General features: G+C 44.8%; 1 protein-coding gene across 6 annotated transcripts in view; it reads right to left on the bottom strand.

Annotated features, from left to right (window-relative positions):
* The window catches only part of letm1 (leucine zipper-EF-hand containing transmembrane protein 1), a 30,075-nt gene that overhangs the window by 10,439 nt on the left and 1,276 nt on the right, over nucleotides 1–18,360 (bottom strand). For 4 of the 6 annotated variants that reach the window (XM_050062268.1, XM_050062270.1, XM_050062271.1 and 1 more), the window contains exons 2-11: nucleotides 9,864–9,921; nucleotides 8,311–8,803; nucleotides 3,433–3,576; nucleotides 2,611–2,748; nucleotides 1,973–2,176; nucleotides 1,533–1,652; nucleotides 1,278–1,409; nucleotides 1,026–1,184; nucleotides 544–642; nucleotides 151–183 (exon numbers count right to left, since the gene is read on the bottom strand). In XM_050062268.1, the coding sequence (XP_049918225.1) occupies nucleotides 151–183; nucleotides 544–642; nucleotides 1,026–1,184; nucleotides 1,278–1,409; nucleotides 1,533–1,652; nucleotides 1,973–2,176; nucleotides 2,611–2,748; nucleotides 3,433–3,576; nucleotides 8,311–8,803; nucleotides 9,864–9,921 (1,580 nt within the window). The remainder of the gene's footprint in view (nucleotides 1–150; nucleotides 184–543; nucleotides 643–1,025; nucleotides 1,185–1,277; nucleotides 1,410–1,532; nucleotides 1,653–1,972; nucleotides 2,177–2,610; nucleotides 2,749–3,432; nucleotides 3,577–8,310; nucleotides 8,804–9,863; nucleotides 9,922–18,360) is intronic. The other 2 variants (XM_050062272.1, XM_050062274.1) reach the window with 1 other exon arrangement.

Below are 18,360 nucleotides of genomic sequence, written 5' to 3'. Positions count from 1 at the left end.
CTTTTAAAAAAATGCCAGAATAACACGCAGGTCCTGTTGAACCCTTGTCTGTGTGGTGGCGCTCAGAGGAACAGCAGGTTCAGAGCGTGCAGGGAGACACTGGTGGAGATGTGAGGGTCACTGGGAGGAGGAGACGTCAGTAGAGCTAACCTGAAGACGCAGGAGTTTCTGCCACTGTTCAAACTGTGAGGTGCAGAAGACGCAGAGGTCATGACATGAAAAAATAAGCTGTCATCACACAGAAAGAAATATTATCTGGACTAATGTCAGAGACTGTTGTGGGAGATCTAATAATGAACTAATTTAAAACAACACACTGTCTGTGACACGGTTCACTTATTAAACAGTGTGTAACATCTGTGATACTAATCTCAGCTTCAGAGAGGACACAGTTTGATGCTGGTTTATAAAAATAAATGTAGAACAGACTGAGTTCTTTAGACCAGAAACATAAACGTCTGTGTCCACACTGTCCAATGAAACACACACAGAGCGATGAGCATCATTAAGGAGACACCTGTGCTGATCTGTGAGAGACGTTACCTTGATCCCCTCTATGACAGGAGCCGTGTCCCTCAGAGTCTCTGAATGAGCAGCCATGTCAGATACAACCGGCTCTGCTTTGGGCTCCAGCTCTCCCTCCTGCAGAGGAAGAAGTGATGATGATGATGATGATGATGATGAACATACACACGACTCCTCGTACATTTAACTACAGTCATCACACATGAACAGCTCCTGAGCTGCCATGGAAACAGGCGTGGACGGCCGCGTATCGAACCGAAACACCTTTAACAACTGAACAGAAAGAATCAACAACGGTCAAGAACCAAAACTCTGCTTTCATTATTCTGTCATCAGACACTTTTTCATCATCGTCAGAACTCTGTGAAGTTTTCTGTGTTTTATACGTCTGAGTGAAAACAGGTATTAAATCATGTTCATGTTGAGACGTCCGTTAGAAAGACATGTTTCTGTCAGAGAAAGTAAAGAAATAAAAATCAGGCGACGGATGTCTTGTTTACCCTGGCCACCTTCTCCGCAGCGTCCGCCAGCCTCTCCATCTCCCTGTCCTTGTTGTCCTGGCGTATGGCGGCCTCCTCCTGCAGCGTGGTCTCCAGCTTGGCCTTGTTGTCGACCTTAGAGAGCTCCATCTCTGCCACCATCAGCTGGGCCTCCTTCGCCTGGCAGAAGAGAAGAACCACAGGTCAGAGCAGAGCAGCTCATCTGCTTTCTAAATCCTGCTCAGTGACATCACACACGGCGTCTTCGCGTACCATGATCTCAGGCAGTGTCTGCAGCGTCGTCTTCAGCTGGTCGGCGGGGGACAGCGTGTCGGGGAGGTACATGGCTCGGGACAGCAGCAGCAGGGACGTGGGGATCTGCTGGTTCAGATGAAGCTCCAGCCACTGCGAGAGAGAGAGCCACATAACAGCACTGCTTTTGGTCTCTGAGCACCAGAACACGTTTTAATATTCAGTTCTGTGACTGGAGGAAATGGTAAATGTCCTGTCTGTGTTTGCTGTTGTTACCTGTGCGAGCTGCTCCCTCAGTCGGTCCTCTGTGACTCCCAGAGATCTCATGCCTCTGACCCGACAGGCCGCCTGCACCTCGTTCACATTCAGACTCTCCACGCCCTCCTCTGCTATCAGCTGGACACACACACACACACACACACACACACACACACACACACACACAGAGCACACAGACCACACGTTTGAGTTTAATCACGTCAAATACAATACAATACAAACATTTAAAACACAGAGTAACAGGGAACATGAACTGTTTCTCTGCAGCATCACCTCTGACCTGGTTTTACTCTTTATGAAAGAGGAGCTGATGGTGATAAAGAGGGAAATAACTTGTTCTTTAAAGCATGACCACACGTTCTAGCAGGAACCTGAAACACATGTATGAACCTGGAGATGAGATTGATATGTTCCCTGTGTAAACCTGAGGCTGATACCTTGTCGTCAGCACGGATGGCTCTGAGCTTCATGATGAGCTGGAAGCGCAGGAAGTTGTTGGTCCCGATGGACTGGAGCTCCAGCAGACGGCAGAGCGCCACCAGCTGAGGTCGGGTCAGGTTGTCCAGAGTCAGTTCATCCTCAAACAGTTTGGAGAATTTGATGATCTGCTCGTTACTGGGACGCTCACCAGAGTCCCGGATCTGCAGAGATGGATCAAGTCAGGACTGTAAATCCTTCTGAGAGGAGGAGTCTGACAGATCTTTATATCTGTTTAAAACCTAAATCATGATTCTCTGACTAAGAGTGTCTCAGTCTGTGTCACTGCTCTGCCACAGGAAGTCAAACTTCAACTGATTTATACTGTGTTCACACTTTGTACTGAACATTGTAGAGTTTTATCTGCTCTTATCTTAAATCAAAAGTTATCAGGACACCTCACTGCAGCTTTACTGAAACCTGTGTCAAACAAAGTTCTTAGACTGACTACTGAACTCTCACATTTTACATTTATGACCTCAGTTTGAACTACAGTAGTTCACTGATGAACACACACACACATACAAGTGGACACACTTCACTATATCCACCACCAGGGGGCGGTACTGCGCCTGACGAGGCCCTGCCTCACACCAACCTTCTGGAAAAAGGTGGAGAACTCCTCCGTCACGTTGCCCTGAGCCGCCTTGTTCCTCAGAGCGATCTCCTCGATGGTGTCCTGTAAGAACTTGGCCATCTCCAGTTTGACCCTCAGCTCCGTCTTCAACCGCTCCTCCTAAAAAACAACATGTTACACATTCAGTGTGGTGTGACATAAAATAAATCCCTGTCCGTCATGACAACACGGTAACTTCTGTTTCAACAATATTACAAACTGTGAGGAAAGTAAATAAATAAATCTGTGATCTCCTGAAGGGTTAGTTTTAGTTTAACTCATCAGTCCAGGCTGCAACACGACGCTCTCTCTGTCACAGCTGATCATAAACTAAATAAAACATTTGAATGAATCTCTTTGGGTTCATCAACTAATCCAGATATAATCAGGTCATTAATGGATGATGAAAATAATTACATATTATATTCTTATTTGAGCTTCTCAAAGAATATCTGAAAAACATTATTGAAATGTCCTAAAAATAGGATTAAAATGTCTGGAAAAGTGTTCATGATATATTAGGAAAAAAGGATTCAAATATTAAAAAAAATGTTTTTTAAATGTCCTAAAAATGTTGATAAACTGCCCTAACACATATTAATAAAATGTCTTAATAAATATAAATAAAGTGTCAGAAAAATATGTATTTTTTCAATGTCCTTAAACATCTTTATAAAACGTCCGTAAAATTGTCATCAAATAAAACCTGGGCAATAAGGTGTTACAAAAATAATTCCCTAAAATGGATCTTGTGCATGTTGTGTGTGTCGTGCAGCTTCAGTCTGAGTGATACACTCTGATCACCTTCTTTGACTTTGTCTCAAAGGTGGACGGCAGCATGTTTGGGAAAAGTTTGAGAGCCACAGGAAGCAGGAACTCCATGAAGGGGACGATGATGAAGACCAGGAAGGGAAGAAGTCTGAAGACGTCGGCACACGTTCTGAGGAACTGGAGGGAAATGGGGACAAACTGGAGTTAGAACTGACTCCTCAAAGTGTGGAGATTATTTTAAAGCAGCAGGTTGGTTCACATCACATTTATTGAGCAGCTCAGCAGGTGTCTGCCCGTGTTTGGACTTTCAATAATGTCGAGGGCTTTTCAGGTCAAGTGCCGCAGGCTGCAGCTCACACAGGCCTCCAGCAGAGAGCAGCAGTGAGGGGGGTGTTTACCTCCTCTTCCTTTGTGTGAGGGTACAATCACTCCTCTAATAACAGTTTGAGCCGTCAGCACTTTGAACAGAACCCTCCTAATTCACTGCTGTGTCATTTACATGGAGCCATCGGACCTCAGTGAACATTCGGCTCACAAACAGGAAGCACAGCCGTGAACAATCCTCAGAGCGCAGAGGTAGCAGGCAACACTGCTCTGCTTCATTGTGCAGATGTCCGACCGTGGCTTACTGACCGGCCACAGACACAATCCTACAGACGGCCCTGAGGAGAGAAGTCCCTCCTTCTCCACCTGCATGTCAGAGGAGCAGTGGGGTGAAGGATTGAGGCCAGCCTGAGTGAAAAGGCCTTTGTCCACAGCCCCATTGACATGTATATCATCTCCCAGAGCTGCACATCAAAAGGAGGGAGGAGGGGCCACAGATTAAAATAGAAGGAGGTGAATATGAAAGGAGGAGATTAAGGAGCCAGAGCAGGTCCAGGTTAGATGAATGAGGAGTAGATGGGTTTGGGACGTGAGCTCAGAGGGAGTCAGCTGCATCTGAAAAGGTGCTGATGGGTCGGGGGGGCGGGTTTAATGAGGGGGGACTGTGGTCATCATCAGCATTGACCAGCAAGATTTACTCCTACTGTTACTCCTCCATCATCATCATCATCATCATCATCATCATCATCATCATCACTCAGCACAGAGCAGGTTATATATTGTCACATTCTGCACAAACTGTTGTCATTAAGGATCGTTACAGATACGCTGTGTTTTAAAAGCAGGAAGTCGTCACACTGTGAGAAAAAATAAATCTAGTATAGAAATAAAAAATGCTGCATTAAGATGTGTCGATAGTCATTTTGTTTTTGCATCGTAGCCTCCCGAGTCAAATCATGAGGCACGTAGAGATTTCACCTCCTCCAGACACAGCTCAGCTCTTCACTGTACTGTTGCACCATCAGCACGTAGAGACTGATGTGTCCCTCTGTCGTCAAGTATCAGTGCTTCCGGTGAAACTACATAGTAAACGTGCCTCTGCACTGATGTCTGAAGAACCTGTACGTTCCTCTGGATCTTTCAGCAGGTATTTAATAATCAGCCTGTTATGTTTAGGATGTAAAGATCGATCTATAAATGTTCTCCTGAGGCTCCACTTTAATTTAATCTAATGAATACGAGCACGTAGAGCACGGCGAGCTGGATCAGCCATAACAGCCTGGAGCAGTGTTACAGCAGGATCCTGTCACCAGCCTCACTGTTAATGACTGAATGTGGATGTTCAAGAAGTATCTCCATCAGTATCTCTGGCAGCCAAACAACCACATGTTTAACATTTCTGTTCTTGTTTTAACAACAGCGACTAAATCTGTGGGTGAACTGTGACTGTGACAAAGTGTCTCGGTCACAACACACAGAGACTCTCCAGTCACACACAGCAGCCACAAATTATTAATGCAAATACAAATTAACCTTTTGGTTCCCAAACAGAATAAAAACATGTTCAGTCCATCAGACACATTTTACTGCTGCAATAAAAATGACTGAACTGAGATGAACACACTGAAAACATCATCTTATTACTAGAGTTACTGCCCTGTGGTAAAATGTCTCCCCTTCTGTTCCTGAGATATGACGTTAAAACACGATGATGTCACAGTCAAGATGACCTTTGACCTTCTGACCTTCATTATTTTATCCTGTTAGACATTTGTGTCAAGTTTGGTCAGAATTAGTGGATGATTTCTGCAGTTATGGACAAAAACATATTTCGTGAGGTCACACTGACCTTTGAGCACTAAATTCTGATCAGTTCATTCTTGAGTCCAGGTGGACGTTTGTGCCAAATTTGAAAAAACTCCCTCAAGGCTTTCTTGAGATGTCATGTTACAAGAATGGGACGGAATGTTGGATGGACAACTCACAAACGTAATGCCTCCGGCCATGGCTGAAACAGAGACTTAAAAACAACAACAAGTGTATTCTTCAGGCCAGGTGGACGTTTGTGCCACATTTAAAGAAATTCCCTCAAGGTGTTCTTGAGATATTGTTTTCACAAGGATGGGCCGGTCGGATGTATGGACACAGTGACTGTCGCTGGCGCAGCGGCATAAAAACAGATGTTGACAAAGTTTTATTTTGGGAACAAAATTTACAGCTGAAGAAAGATGATAAATCACAATATATTTCATCACAATCCTCGGTGTAGATCAACATGTTTAATACCGCAATAATATCGTATCGTGGGGTTTCCACTGACTCCCACTCCTTGTCACCACGTCAGTGAGTCAGTAGTTGAGTGTTTAAGAGGAGCAACATACAGCGTGAGAGAGTGACCTGAGCTGAACTGCTCATCTTCCCTGAAATGACGGCTGAGTGCCAACACCTCCATCATCAGCCTGCTGCAGAGAACTCTGGGCCGCCATCCAGACCGTCAGACTCAAAACAAGATGCACATCAGGTCAGAGGATAAAACAGGATGTTATTATCACGTCCCTACCTGTCAGAGGTCACATCATCTTAACTGCGACTGGAAACCTTCAATAAATTTAAACTGAGCGAGGAGCAGTCAGCGTCTGGTTTGAGTTAGTGATTGTGATCAATGTATTTTTACAAGACATTTCAGACCTTCTATAAACAGTTAGTGTCCAGAGCTTGTGTTGAGGTGAGACGTGGTGATGAGGAGGTTAGGCAGGGGATGAAGATGAGCTGAGGTTAAAGGAGGAGTTTTCTAATCAAAGATGTAACACATGAAGCTTCTTCCTAAAGAGCTTTAATCAAGCAGCACAATCTGCTGAGCGCCCGGTGAGTAAACACTCAGCGTGCAGCCTGGTTTCTATAATTGATCCCATCAGCTCTGAGGATTAAACATTATACAACTACACGTCTGAGCTGTGGCTGCTCACTCATCTCTCAACTGTCAACCCTGAGCTCTCACACAGACTGGAAACTCTGGATGATGGATTTATGGTATAACCACTCACTTTCTGTCAAATATCGGTTTCTGCAATCAGCTGTGGCTGATAACACCTCTGAAGGATGAAGGCCAATATTTCAGGCTGATCCGGTGCAGCCAGCTGATACCTGAGCCCAGACTTCCTCCTGCTCATCTCTATGAACACTTATCTGTGTATGAGCGCAGATACATTTGAAATAAAAGCTAATGTGAAGCCAACAGTTGACGTCAGATGATAGCTGACAGGTTCCACCTCTCAGACTGTTTACCTGCTGATCAAATGTGATTGGTTAATACGACTCAGACCACAAACAGAAAACAAAACAACATCTGATACCAACACCTGTCCCGTCACCTGAAAATTCTGCAGTTATCTTTTAATAAAGATCAAAATCTCCTGTCACAGAGCAGACCTCAGCTCACAGTGCTGTTTACACTGACTCTGTTCACACAGAGGTGGCGCCATAGAGCCACTACGACGCCCCGTCTTTACACAAGACCAAATGACGGCAGCATCATGTGGCTCCAATCTGTGATGTCAGACAGCATGATGACATCACAAATGACATGTAACATAACAGAAACTGCTAACAGCTGCTGTTCTTCTTCTTTGAGTTAGCTGCTAACTGCTAACAGCAGCTGTCCCTCTTCGAGTTAGCTGCTAACTGCTAACAGCTGCTGTTCTTCTTCTTTGAGTTAGCTGCTAACAGCTGCTGTCCCTCTTCTTTGAGTTAGCTGCTAACTGCTAACAGCTGCTGTTCTTCTTCTTTGAGTTAGCTGCTAACTGCTAACAGCTGCTGTTCTTCTTCTTCTTCTTTGAGTTAGCTGCTAACTGCTAACAGCAGCTGTCCCTCTTCTTTGAGTTAGCTGCTAACTGCTAACAGCTGCTGTCCCTCTTCGAGTTAGCCGCTAACTACTAACAGTGGCTGTTCTTCTTCTTTGAGTTAGCCGCTAACTGCTAACAGCAGCTGTTCTTCTTGAGTTAGCTGCTAGCTGCTAACAGCTGCTGTCCCTCTTCTTTGAGTTAGCTGCTAACCACTAACAGCGGCTGTTCTTCTTCTTTGAGTTAGCCGCTAACTGCTAACAGCTGCTGTTCTTCTTTGAGTTAGCCACTAACTGCTAACAGCTGCTGTCCCTCCTCTTTGAGTTAGCCGCTAACTGCTAACAGCTGCTGTTCTTCTTCTTTGAGTTAGCCACTAACTGCTACTTCTCTAATCACCGGTGGTGAGTCACAAACATAACACGTCATCAACACGTCACACCCGTCCTGCCGCCTGTCCTGTTTATACGGACATTGTTTTGGCGCTGTCACTACCTCCGCTGCCGACATGTGATGTCATTGTTGTTGTTTATAAAGAGCTGCTGACACGTATGTTATATGACACACTAGAGGCTGACGCTGTTGTGTTACATGTCACGCCTGTTTTGATTCTGTGATGTCATCATGCTGTCTGACATCACACACTGGAGCCACATTGATACTGGTGTAGTTTGGTTCTGTGCAAAGACGGGACTTGGTAGCGGCTCTATGGCGCCACCTCTGTGTGAACAGAACACATTGCAGAGCTCACCTGTCTCCTCTCACGGCGGGACAGAGCGTGTCCGTTCAGCACCCTCCACAGCATCCGCCCAGCGATGGTGGTATCGATCCACAGCAGCCTGAAGCCGTGGTAGTAGTGCTTGATCTCGTCTATGACCCGCTGTCGCAGCGTCCTTCTCACAGGTTCTGCGTCCAGCGTGGGACTGTACACCGGCCCTCCTTCCTCCAGCTTCTTCTTCTTGTCCTTTAATGAGCGCAGAGACTTCTCCACCTTGGAGTCGTCCCATCTCCTCCTGGAGGTGTGTATCCACCTGACACCGGGGATGTCCTGTGGTCGCGCTATCGTCCACTGGGCCCCCGCTGTGAGTGAAGAGTATGCTGAAGAGGAGGCCCCAGACACAAAAGCACAGTAGAGGCGCTGAGAGTCCGGGCCCTGGGAGAGGCCCACGTATCCATCTGACAGGGGGAGGGAGGGACCACATGAAGGGACCTGGGACAGACTGCCGAGTCTGAGTCCATCGAGTCTGAGAAGAGACAAGATGAAGAGCTTCAGAACTAACAGTGTGAGCTCAGTGTCAGAGAGAAATCTATTTAAATACAGTATCAGTCTTTGACCTTTGACCTTCGAACAACAAAAATCTAATCAGTATATTCTTCAGTCCAAGTGGACGTTTGTGCCAAATTTAAAGCAAATAAATAATGTCTAAAGAGTAAAGCTGTACCAAGTGTTTCATTCAACAGTAGCTCAACAAGTCAGATCCCTGTTAGATTCATCAACAGACCAGAGGAGCGTTCTGCTTCTCTTCACTTTCAGTAGTTACTGCAGCCGCCTTTATAAAGTTCATAGTGTCACGCACAGTCTGCTCACAATCAGCACAGACTATTGTCTCATAACATCACGCCCTGAACTTTGACCCTCTTACTCGTATATCCGTTACCATGGAGATAAAACAAAACGCTGCAGCTCGCCACAGACGGAGGTCGACCTGAAGAGATCTGATGTTGTTCTGTCACAATAAGTAATGACTGCACTCTGTAGATCCTAACATGTTATGTTCATGACAGAAACGTTACAGAGGCTTCACAGTTAAATGACACTGACGTCCTTCTTTTGTTATATTTAGGATCATTTTATTCAATTAGACAATTCACATTCCTACTGTTACTGTTCCACTGGTGTCACTGTGACCTCTGACAGCTGATGTGACACATCGTCCGCTGTGCAGAGGATTGTGGGTCAGAACAGACAGTAAAGTGTGGTGCCTTACAGACTGCAGAGTGTGACCTGATGTAGCACAACATCCTGATGCTTTTGGTGCACTGCATTTAACATACTTAATCTTTTTCTGGCGTAGTGTGGTCGTGTGAGGATTGTAACGCACAGCAAGATATCAGAAACAATACATTTAAGATGAGACGTCACACTCACATCACTCAGGGTTAAACAGGAGCTGGTTTCAGACATCACAGCTGAATCTGAGGAGAGCACACAGCTCTACAGACCTCCAGCACTGCAGTCGTATGTTTCCGTGTGTGTGTGTGTGTGTGTGTGTGTGTCTGAAGAAACACATTTAATGGTCTTACTTTGAACTGGAGAGTCTGAGCGCTGTGCAGTTGAAACAGGCTCCATCTTGAACTTTCCCTGAAAGAAGAGAGATGAACACATGAACAGCTGATCATCAGATGGACTCTTTCACTCAGCAGCCATCTGCAGCTTCTCACTGCTCGCACACATGAACTTTACCTCTTCACACGCTGACACAGACACCAACAGAACCACACACTGGTTCATACTGGTGTTGATATGAGGTCTGTATAACAAGTCTGCACTGACTCTGAACCTTCATCACATGGTAGAAAGCAAATGTTCAGCCTGATGCAGCAGATGGTTTGTTCCACTGAACCATCTGAGCAGGCGTCACATCAACTGTTTGGAGGAGGACGGGCACGACAACAAATACTGAGCAGGTGATTGGATGAACCATCAGTCTGTCATCGTCTGTCACAGGCCAGTCAGGAGCACAGCGTTCAGTGAAGTCAGTGCGCTCCAGTTCTGACAGAACCGATGCCACTGCAGTAACAACCTCACTGAAGACAGCTCAGAACAACCAGGCTGAGAGCAGCGACCCTGCCTACAGCAGCCACAGAACACTGAACAAAAGATAGCTCAAGTTTTTGAGGTTCTTCTGTTGTATATTGTTCTTTGTATGGCATTTAACTGTGTGTGTGGTTGTGTGTGAGCATGTGGTGTATGGCAGTGGTTCAACTGGTGGGTCACAGGTTCCCTCTGAATGGACTCGTGCAAGTGTCAAAAAACACACTTTATTTTGAGGTACAGTAAATGTATTTTGAAGTTTCCTGCTGTAGAGCTACTGATGGACAGGTAACTGACCGATGGTGCTTCTCCAAGTTTAAACAGCTGAATTGAAGGAGGCTACGTCACTGACTGTGTGCGTCACTGTGTGTCAGTGTCAAAGATGCGTCCATAAATGTTGGATAAGGCTTCAATAAGATGAATTCAGTTATCCAGAATGTACAAAGAATAACTTCCAAGTCTTTGTATTCAATTCAGGGCTGTAACAGGGTGAGATTTCCACAGTGCCGTAACTGTCTCAGATAACATTGTAGTTTGATGGTATCACAGAATTATTATCATAAGTCAGAATGAACCTTAAAGGGCTGAAAACTGAAGGGTTATTTGTGGCTGAACAAACATGTTATCACTATAACTGAAACCTTTTCAATGGAAGTTTGTATAAAACATCTGAAAACAAAAGAGAGATTCTCGTCCACTTTTATTTTATTTTCCAGATTTGTCGAAAAGTAAACACACACGGTATGAAAACCACCAACTCTCATATCACAGCATATCTGATGAACTGCTTCAGCTCTGACTGAATAAGTTTCTCTTGTGTGTCCCAGTTGTATCTTTCTCTGTTCAGAGCTGATCTTTGCTCCGTCTTATCTGTTATAATATCTCATGTAGTGGTGAGTCTGTATGAGGTGTGTTTTATTCTCCTGCTAGTATCTCTGCACTGATCTGTCTTGGAGGTCGGAGTATTCACGCCCTCAGTGAGGCCCCCAGAGGCCGCCGGCCCTGTGACGTCCGTGCAGAGAGGAGGCGGGGTGGTGAGATACTTTGAGCCAATCACATCAGAGCACATGGCTTAGCCACGCCCTCCTCTGGCTCTCACATGGCCGGCTGGAGTGAATCCAGTAAGGCCTGGTTGAACATGTCAGGCTGTGGCCTGCAGCCATGAGGACACAGAGTTTACTGGAACAGTGTCACCTTTGTGGCCGAGCGGCAGCACCGACAGAACACCCTGGAAATACAGTAGATTACCCAGCAGTCCTCCTACAGCTGCGCCGCCACCGCTTCATCTGAGGCTTTAACCCCACTGTGTCACACAATGATTCTCTGACTCTGGTTTCACAACACAAGTAATCTGATTTCTTTATAATCAGTGTGTAAATGAATACACAAACTTGAGCTTCAGTCCTTGTATGAAGCTTCTACCATGTGTCGCTCTTACAGCCATAAAAATGACTTCATGTCTTAAATAACGTGCTTAACATGTCATGGTGACATTAATAAACCTTTGGTGAATTTTCAAGCCAGATCAGTTTTATTTTAACACCCAAAAATCACAGATATCCAACATGTAACACAAATCATCAGCATATAACACTCTGCGCTCTAACTGCCTTCAGATCAGGAAATTCCCCAAAAAATCCCCCTGATGGAAAACTGTAGGAACGCTCTCTGACACACTTCATGCACACACTGTGCACACAGAGCAGACCAATGATTGATTGATTGATTGATTGATTGATTGATCGATTGATCAATGACAGCTCACAGACTTATTCTAAAACTTCAGCTTCAGTTTTCTGGCAATATGGTCAGACGTTGCTGTGCAGAACACAGATTGTGACTCATTTTTAAATCCTCGTTCAACTCATGTCAAACTCTGAATGATTCCAGTTAAGACAACGTTTTTCCGTAACAACCACAGTCACAGAAAACCACCTCATATAACTACATTTAGAATAAACCTCTTTTCCATGGAAGCAACATTCTCTCTGAGTTGTGTCCTAACACCACTGTAGTCTTCCTCATCCACATGAAGGATGGTTTAAAAATGTAAAGTGAGAACTCACATCTTGAATTTTAAGAAGTGTTTGTACTGAACTGATCCAAACTCCTGTTATAACTCAAAGCTGATGACTGAAATATTTCCACAGAAACATCTGTGTCATTAGTTCTGTTCACACTGCTTGTTAAAGGTGAGGACATCATGCCGTAATCAGTGCACGCTCCAACAATATATTGATCAGGTGGTCACAGGTTCACAGGTGTGCGCTCACATGACCCAATCTGACTGAGAGGGTTGCAGCTGCATTGGATCCAGAACACCAAACTGTACTTTCTTGTGCTTTACATCCAGGATTATTATAAGCTTCATTTACATTCTTTTTAATGAATTGAATTTTTATTTTTCACTGTGGAAACAATCAGCTGTTCAGTGTGCAAATACAACTTCATCCTCCCTCCTGACGGGTTACTAACAATTCCATACAGCTCCCACACGGCTTCATACAACACAAAGAGACAAGGACATGTAACAAGATAAAGACCTACAATCCACCTGACAGTGATTCACATGTCTCCACCTCACCTTTACTCTTGTGTACGTCTAAAGGCCCTGACACACCAAGCTGACGGTCGGGCGTCGACCAAAGTCGGGCCGTCGGTGAGCGTCTGTCGCCCTAGTTTTTGCGGTGTGTCCCACACCGTCGGCACTTTGGCATCGGCAGCTTTTCGGCCGATTGAGCATGTTGAATCGGCGGCGGAGCTTGTCGGTGAGAGAGATCACTCTGATTGGCTGTTCAGGTTTTATTTCCTCGCCCCTGTAGCGAGTGAATCTGCCTGTAGTGAAACCGGGGCTAACCGGTGCTTCCTCCTCAGGCTCCACTTCACTCAGCTGCCCCACAGACCCGCTGCTTCTTCCCACTTTAACCTGAATAACAAACCGGAGCTAGCTGGGAGCGGCTAGCGGAGCGTTAGCCGCAGCATGACCGGAGGGAAGCACAGCCAGTTAGCCTCCGCTAGTCTCTGAGCTAGCCCCGGCTCTCCGTTTGGATCCAACCGGAGCACCGAGCCCTGGTTTGTTATTCAGGTTAAAGTGGGAAGAAGCAGCGGGTTTATCGGGCAGCTGAGTGAAGTGGAGCCTGCGGAGGAAACACCGGGACCGTCTGGATGTAATAGTCCGTGGAGGTGCTGCGGTGCTCGGCTGCACAGATAGGAAACCCCTCGGCTGACAGGATGTACCACTCTCTCACTCCGCTCTCTCTCACGCAGGCGCAGAACGTACGTGCTACTTGGCCGTCGGATGTAGTCCGTGTAGTGTGTTCAAATGCAACTGACACAGGGCGACGTGAGGCGACGTAGACGACGCAACAGTTGGCTTTCGTCGCCGCTAGTTCTTTGATGTCGGATTGGTGTGTCAGGGCCTTAACAATGACGTACCCTCCAACATCAGCTGAGAGGTTTCTGCCCTGTCACAGTTCCTGCAGTCTCACATCCTTTCACACTCAGCAGTGTGAACAGCAGCAGGTGCTCCAGTTCCTCATAGTATTCTGCTGCCCTACTGTTACTGCTGTCTGGACCCATCTCTCCATACCTGACCCCACCGTCTCCAAAAATATGAGGTTATGGACAAACTGTGATCCTGTCACCTCAACAATACAGCTGTGAGCCTTCATCCAGGAGTTCATCACAGCTCATCTGCTCAGTCCCACAGTGGCCTCTGGAAAACAAACCAGAGCTGAAAACAAACCAGTGTGTTTATAGGACAGTATGTTGGTGAGCTTCAGACTCCAGACTGTGGTTGGTTATGAAATGTCCAGCTCTCACAGTATGAGGCTTTATGGGCTCTCAGATGTCAAATATCTGGTGTCACAGTAAACATTCAGTCTGATGTTTCAGGGTCGTTTCCTCTCTGACAACACTCATAGTTACACAAACAAATAAAACTCTCAGTTAAAATAAGAGACACTCTGCACCATGCTGTCACAGATCCACCTCACACGTCACCCACTGATGAAACACGTGCACGTGTCCCATCCTTTTATCACGACTCAATCTTTATTGTTCCTGCTGTACTTTATTGATGCTGTTTTACATAGTGTTATAATCTTCACCTCCTCCGCCCCTCGACCTTTGTTTGATGACTGCGACAAAGAATCTGAACACCGGTCAACGTTCAGCTGTGAGGGCGGGGCCTTAAAGCTCATTGGTCACTGTTCAGGCGTCCGCTCCTCACAGAGCCTACAACCTAACATACACATGTGGCCTACAATGTTGTTAGTATTTATACTTACTACTCACAGTAAACACACATTAAACATGGCTTAATAGAGGCAGTTTCAAACACAAATCAGCTTCACTATAACTCGCAGCATTCACAGACAAACCCTTGTCTTTATCTGGACACATTTTCCCCACAAATACAACATGCTAACGTAATTAGCACAAGCCTATGGCAAATTACATTGAATAAATTAGCTTTGTGGCTAGCAGAGTTTTCCTCTACTCATATAAAACCAGGGACAACAGCAACATTTAACAAAGGTAACATTACAAAACTCAGCTCCATTACATCTCACAAGGTTCATTAATAAATTAACTGTCTGACACCAAACACATTAACATGCTAACATCATTAGCATTAACCTACATTTTACATTGTGTAAATTAGCCTAGCCACTAGTGGAGATTTTCTCTACTCATATTTCAGCCAGAATAAATCACAATTTATTGTTTCTTATCTGTGAAATTAAAGTAAATAAAAGCTTTGTTTCCACTGAGGGAAATGGTTTCAGCTTACAGAGACAGACAGGAGGTCTGCGTCTCAACGACATGCAGTTATATTTTTGGGGTGGTGCACATGAGGCTACGTTAGGCTACACGTCTGTGTCCACACAGAGCCTACGCTGTAGCTTTGGTGTAGATTCAACACAGGAGTATAAATCCGGCTTTACTCTGGAACGCAGCGCCTCAACACATGCTGATCACGTTTCCTGACACTCTGGTGACGGCACGATATTAACACATGATAATCACAAACATGTCCCCCAGAATCTGAGGTGGAGTCTGTCCATCACACCACAGACATGTATCAGCCCTCCTATCAGTTCAGACATGGGAACATAAAGGGAGCTCAGTCAGTCTCACAGGCTCTGACCTCTCCTCACGGACGCTCCACAGTCTGTCTGATAATGTGGGCCTGAAGCCAACAGCTCAGCGTCAGTCCGTCCAGTGCAAACAGACAAACTGCCTTTATGACCCCTCATCTATTTATAAGACCAGCTCTAATGCACAAACTCACAGAGCCAAACCTAAACTCTGTCCTCCATCAGACATCTTCACCTCCACTCACTGACGGCTGTGACACACCTGCACTGTGTTGAACTGCAGACACACATTAACATCTATATGTGTTATATAACAGCTAACATGGACTGCTTATCAGGAACATGTGGTAATATGACATCACTCAGCATGTCTGGACACACACTCAGGTCAACACCAGTCAGCAACGTAACTCCACTGAAACAGCCTGCAGACCAAATCAGTGTTTATTTACAGAGAAAATCTTCACCTCGTGTACATTAACTACAACAGCACTGAACAAATGTTGCCTCAGTTAGTGAGTCTTTAGTCACCTGAACAAAGGACCAACAAAAACTAAACATCAGTATCAGTGACAGTGAGCACTGCATTCAGAATATATTCACCACTTTTCTGACTAAGGTCGTTATGTGAAAGCCTCCAGACTCCTCTGACAGACACAGACACATGACGACACACTTTGATAGGATGGTTTTTTTTGACTGAAGTGGAGCTGTGTGGATGAATGAAAGATGAAAACACATTTCAGGTGGTAACTCGTTACCTGACACTGTAAATGTAATAATATTACCCATAATCCTGTTGGTAACATGTAATCTGCTCTTTGTAGCACTGTCTCTCACTTTTAAAACATAATCTTTGATATTTCATTGCATGATTCAAAAGATAAGACACAGACAGTGTGTGAACCAAAAGTGAAAGTCAAAAGTCAGTCTGGAGAAACACACGTGTCCACAGTGACTCTGCAACATCCAGCAGTCCTGAGGTTTAACATGTCACAGTCTGTGAACGCAGCTGTGATTCATGGTCACAGGATGAGGCGTCAGGGTTCAACACTTCAACACACACCCAACATGTAGTGTGGATCACTGTAGACCCAACAACACACCTGACTTTAGACTGTTTCCTGCTTCAGAGACTAAACACTGAGCGGCCAGGAGCCGGGACAGAGATTTTATTTAGGTCATTTCCTGTTTGTTTGATGGTTTGAGTTCATCTGTTCTGATTATTCTGTTCTTGTTCTGAATGAAAGGGTCAATCTGTTTAGATAAATATCACTGACAGCTGTAAACTGACCTTTAATCATCTCTGATTAATATATAAAACTCAGAGGGAGCAGAATAACTTCTTCTCACCACTGATGAACATGAACGATATTATTTAAGTTGCTCATGTGTTGCTGAGGATCCTGTTTGATATAAGTTTAATTTTGTGTTTATATTATTTTAACATGTTCAATAAAATCAGATGTGAGTACCCCTGAGGACGCTGAATAAACAGACCTGTCTGTCAGTGGGGTTGTAAGGTGTGGGTGTCCGAGGCGTCCGAGGCGTCTTCAGCCCCGAATATTTTATGAATGTGGTCAGTTGTTGGTGTGAAGCCATAAAACTCATGACTCATGCTCAAAACCTCAGTCAAGTCAAAATGAGTCCAATAAACACAGTCTGTCTCTGTCAGAGTAGGGAATTAACTTTTTTCAGCCACTGACAGATACATGTTCAATAGTAAATCATTATTTTGGTTCTGAACTCAAACACTTAAATATCAAACCAGCATTTGGCAGGAGCTGATTTCCCCCCGGACACACTCACAGGAAACAAGTTACGTTAACAGAGCCGAATAAACCTTTGATTTCTGTCGTGACATCACTGTGTGCGTCCTCATAAACAATGGTGAAAAAATGTAAACACAGCTTTAATGCACGAATTCAAACTTAAACTCTTTGTTCATATAAAACATCTTCACCTCCACTCACTGACGGCTGTGACACACCTGCACTGTGTTTAACTACAGACACACATTAACATCTATATCGGTTATATAACAGCTAACATGGACTGCTTATCAGGAACATGTGGTAATATGACATCACTCAGCATGTCTGGACACACACTCAGGTCAACACCAGTCACTCAGTCTGTTTCCATGACGACAGAGAAAAGAGATTTATATCAAATCCCTGTAAACATGTCAGTGTGAGTGAAATGTTCCTGCAATGAATGTGTCACAGTGGGACTAACACACCCAGATCATGTGACTCCTGCATGTATACAGTCAATCAGACCCAAACTGGCCGAGGCGCTCTGAGCATGCTCCACAGTTTCCACCCCGGGCTTTGACCCAGAAGTCCAATAGCATTAAATGTGTAAGAGAAGAAGAAGCCAGTAACAACATGGAGAAATCTACATCCAGAGCCGTGACTTTTTGGACGGACCAAATGTACAGAGCTGTAAAGTTGTCCACCATGGTAGCAGTTAGCTGCTAGCTAACCGTAGCTAACTTGTTTGTCAATTGTTTGGTCTGTGACGTAATAGGTCAACAGGAAAAAGGTCCAATACTAACAAGCTGAAAGGGGGCATATCTCCACCTATCGTAGAGGAGTCGCACATACTTGGCTCAATAAATGGATTCCCCTGCCGTGCTTGTATACTGGGACAAGGACAGTAGACCAGTTAGATGTCCTCGTCCAGCTGGGACTGTAGCTCCTCTTCACTGTTTCCATGGAAACATACTGAGTGAAATTAGGTGGGTAAAAAGTGCATATATCGATATCAGCAAAATTAATTGTTATATGTAGGCAAAAAATCAATTATCGTGCTTCACTAATATGTATGTGTATTTATGTGTATATTAAACTTTATATAAATCTTATACTTAAAAAGCATC

This window comes from Epinephelus moara, chromosome 14 (assembly GCF_006386435.1).
Source record: "Epinephelus moara isolate mb chromosome 14, YSFRI_EMoa_1.0, whole genome shotgun sequence".
NCBI lineage: Eukaryota > Metazoa > Chordata > Actinopteri > Perciformes > Serranidae > Epinephelus > Epinephelus moara.
This window is presented reverse-complemented; position numbering and strand designations above follow the sequence as displayed.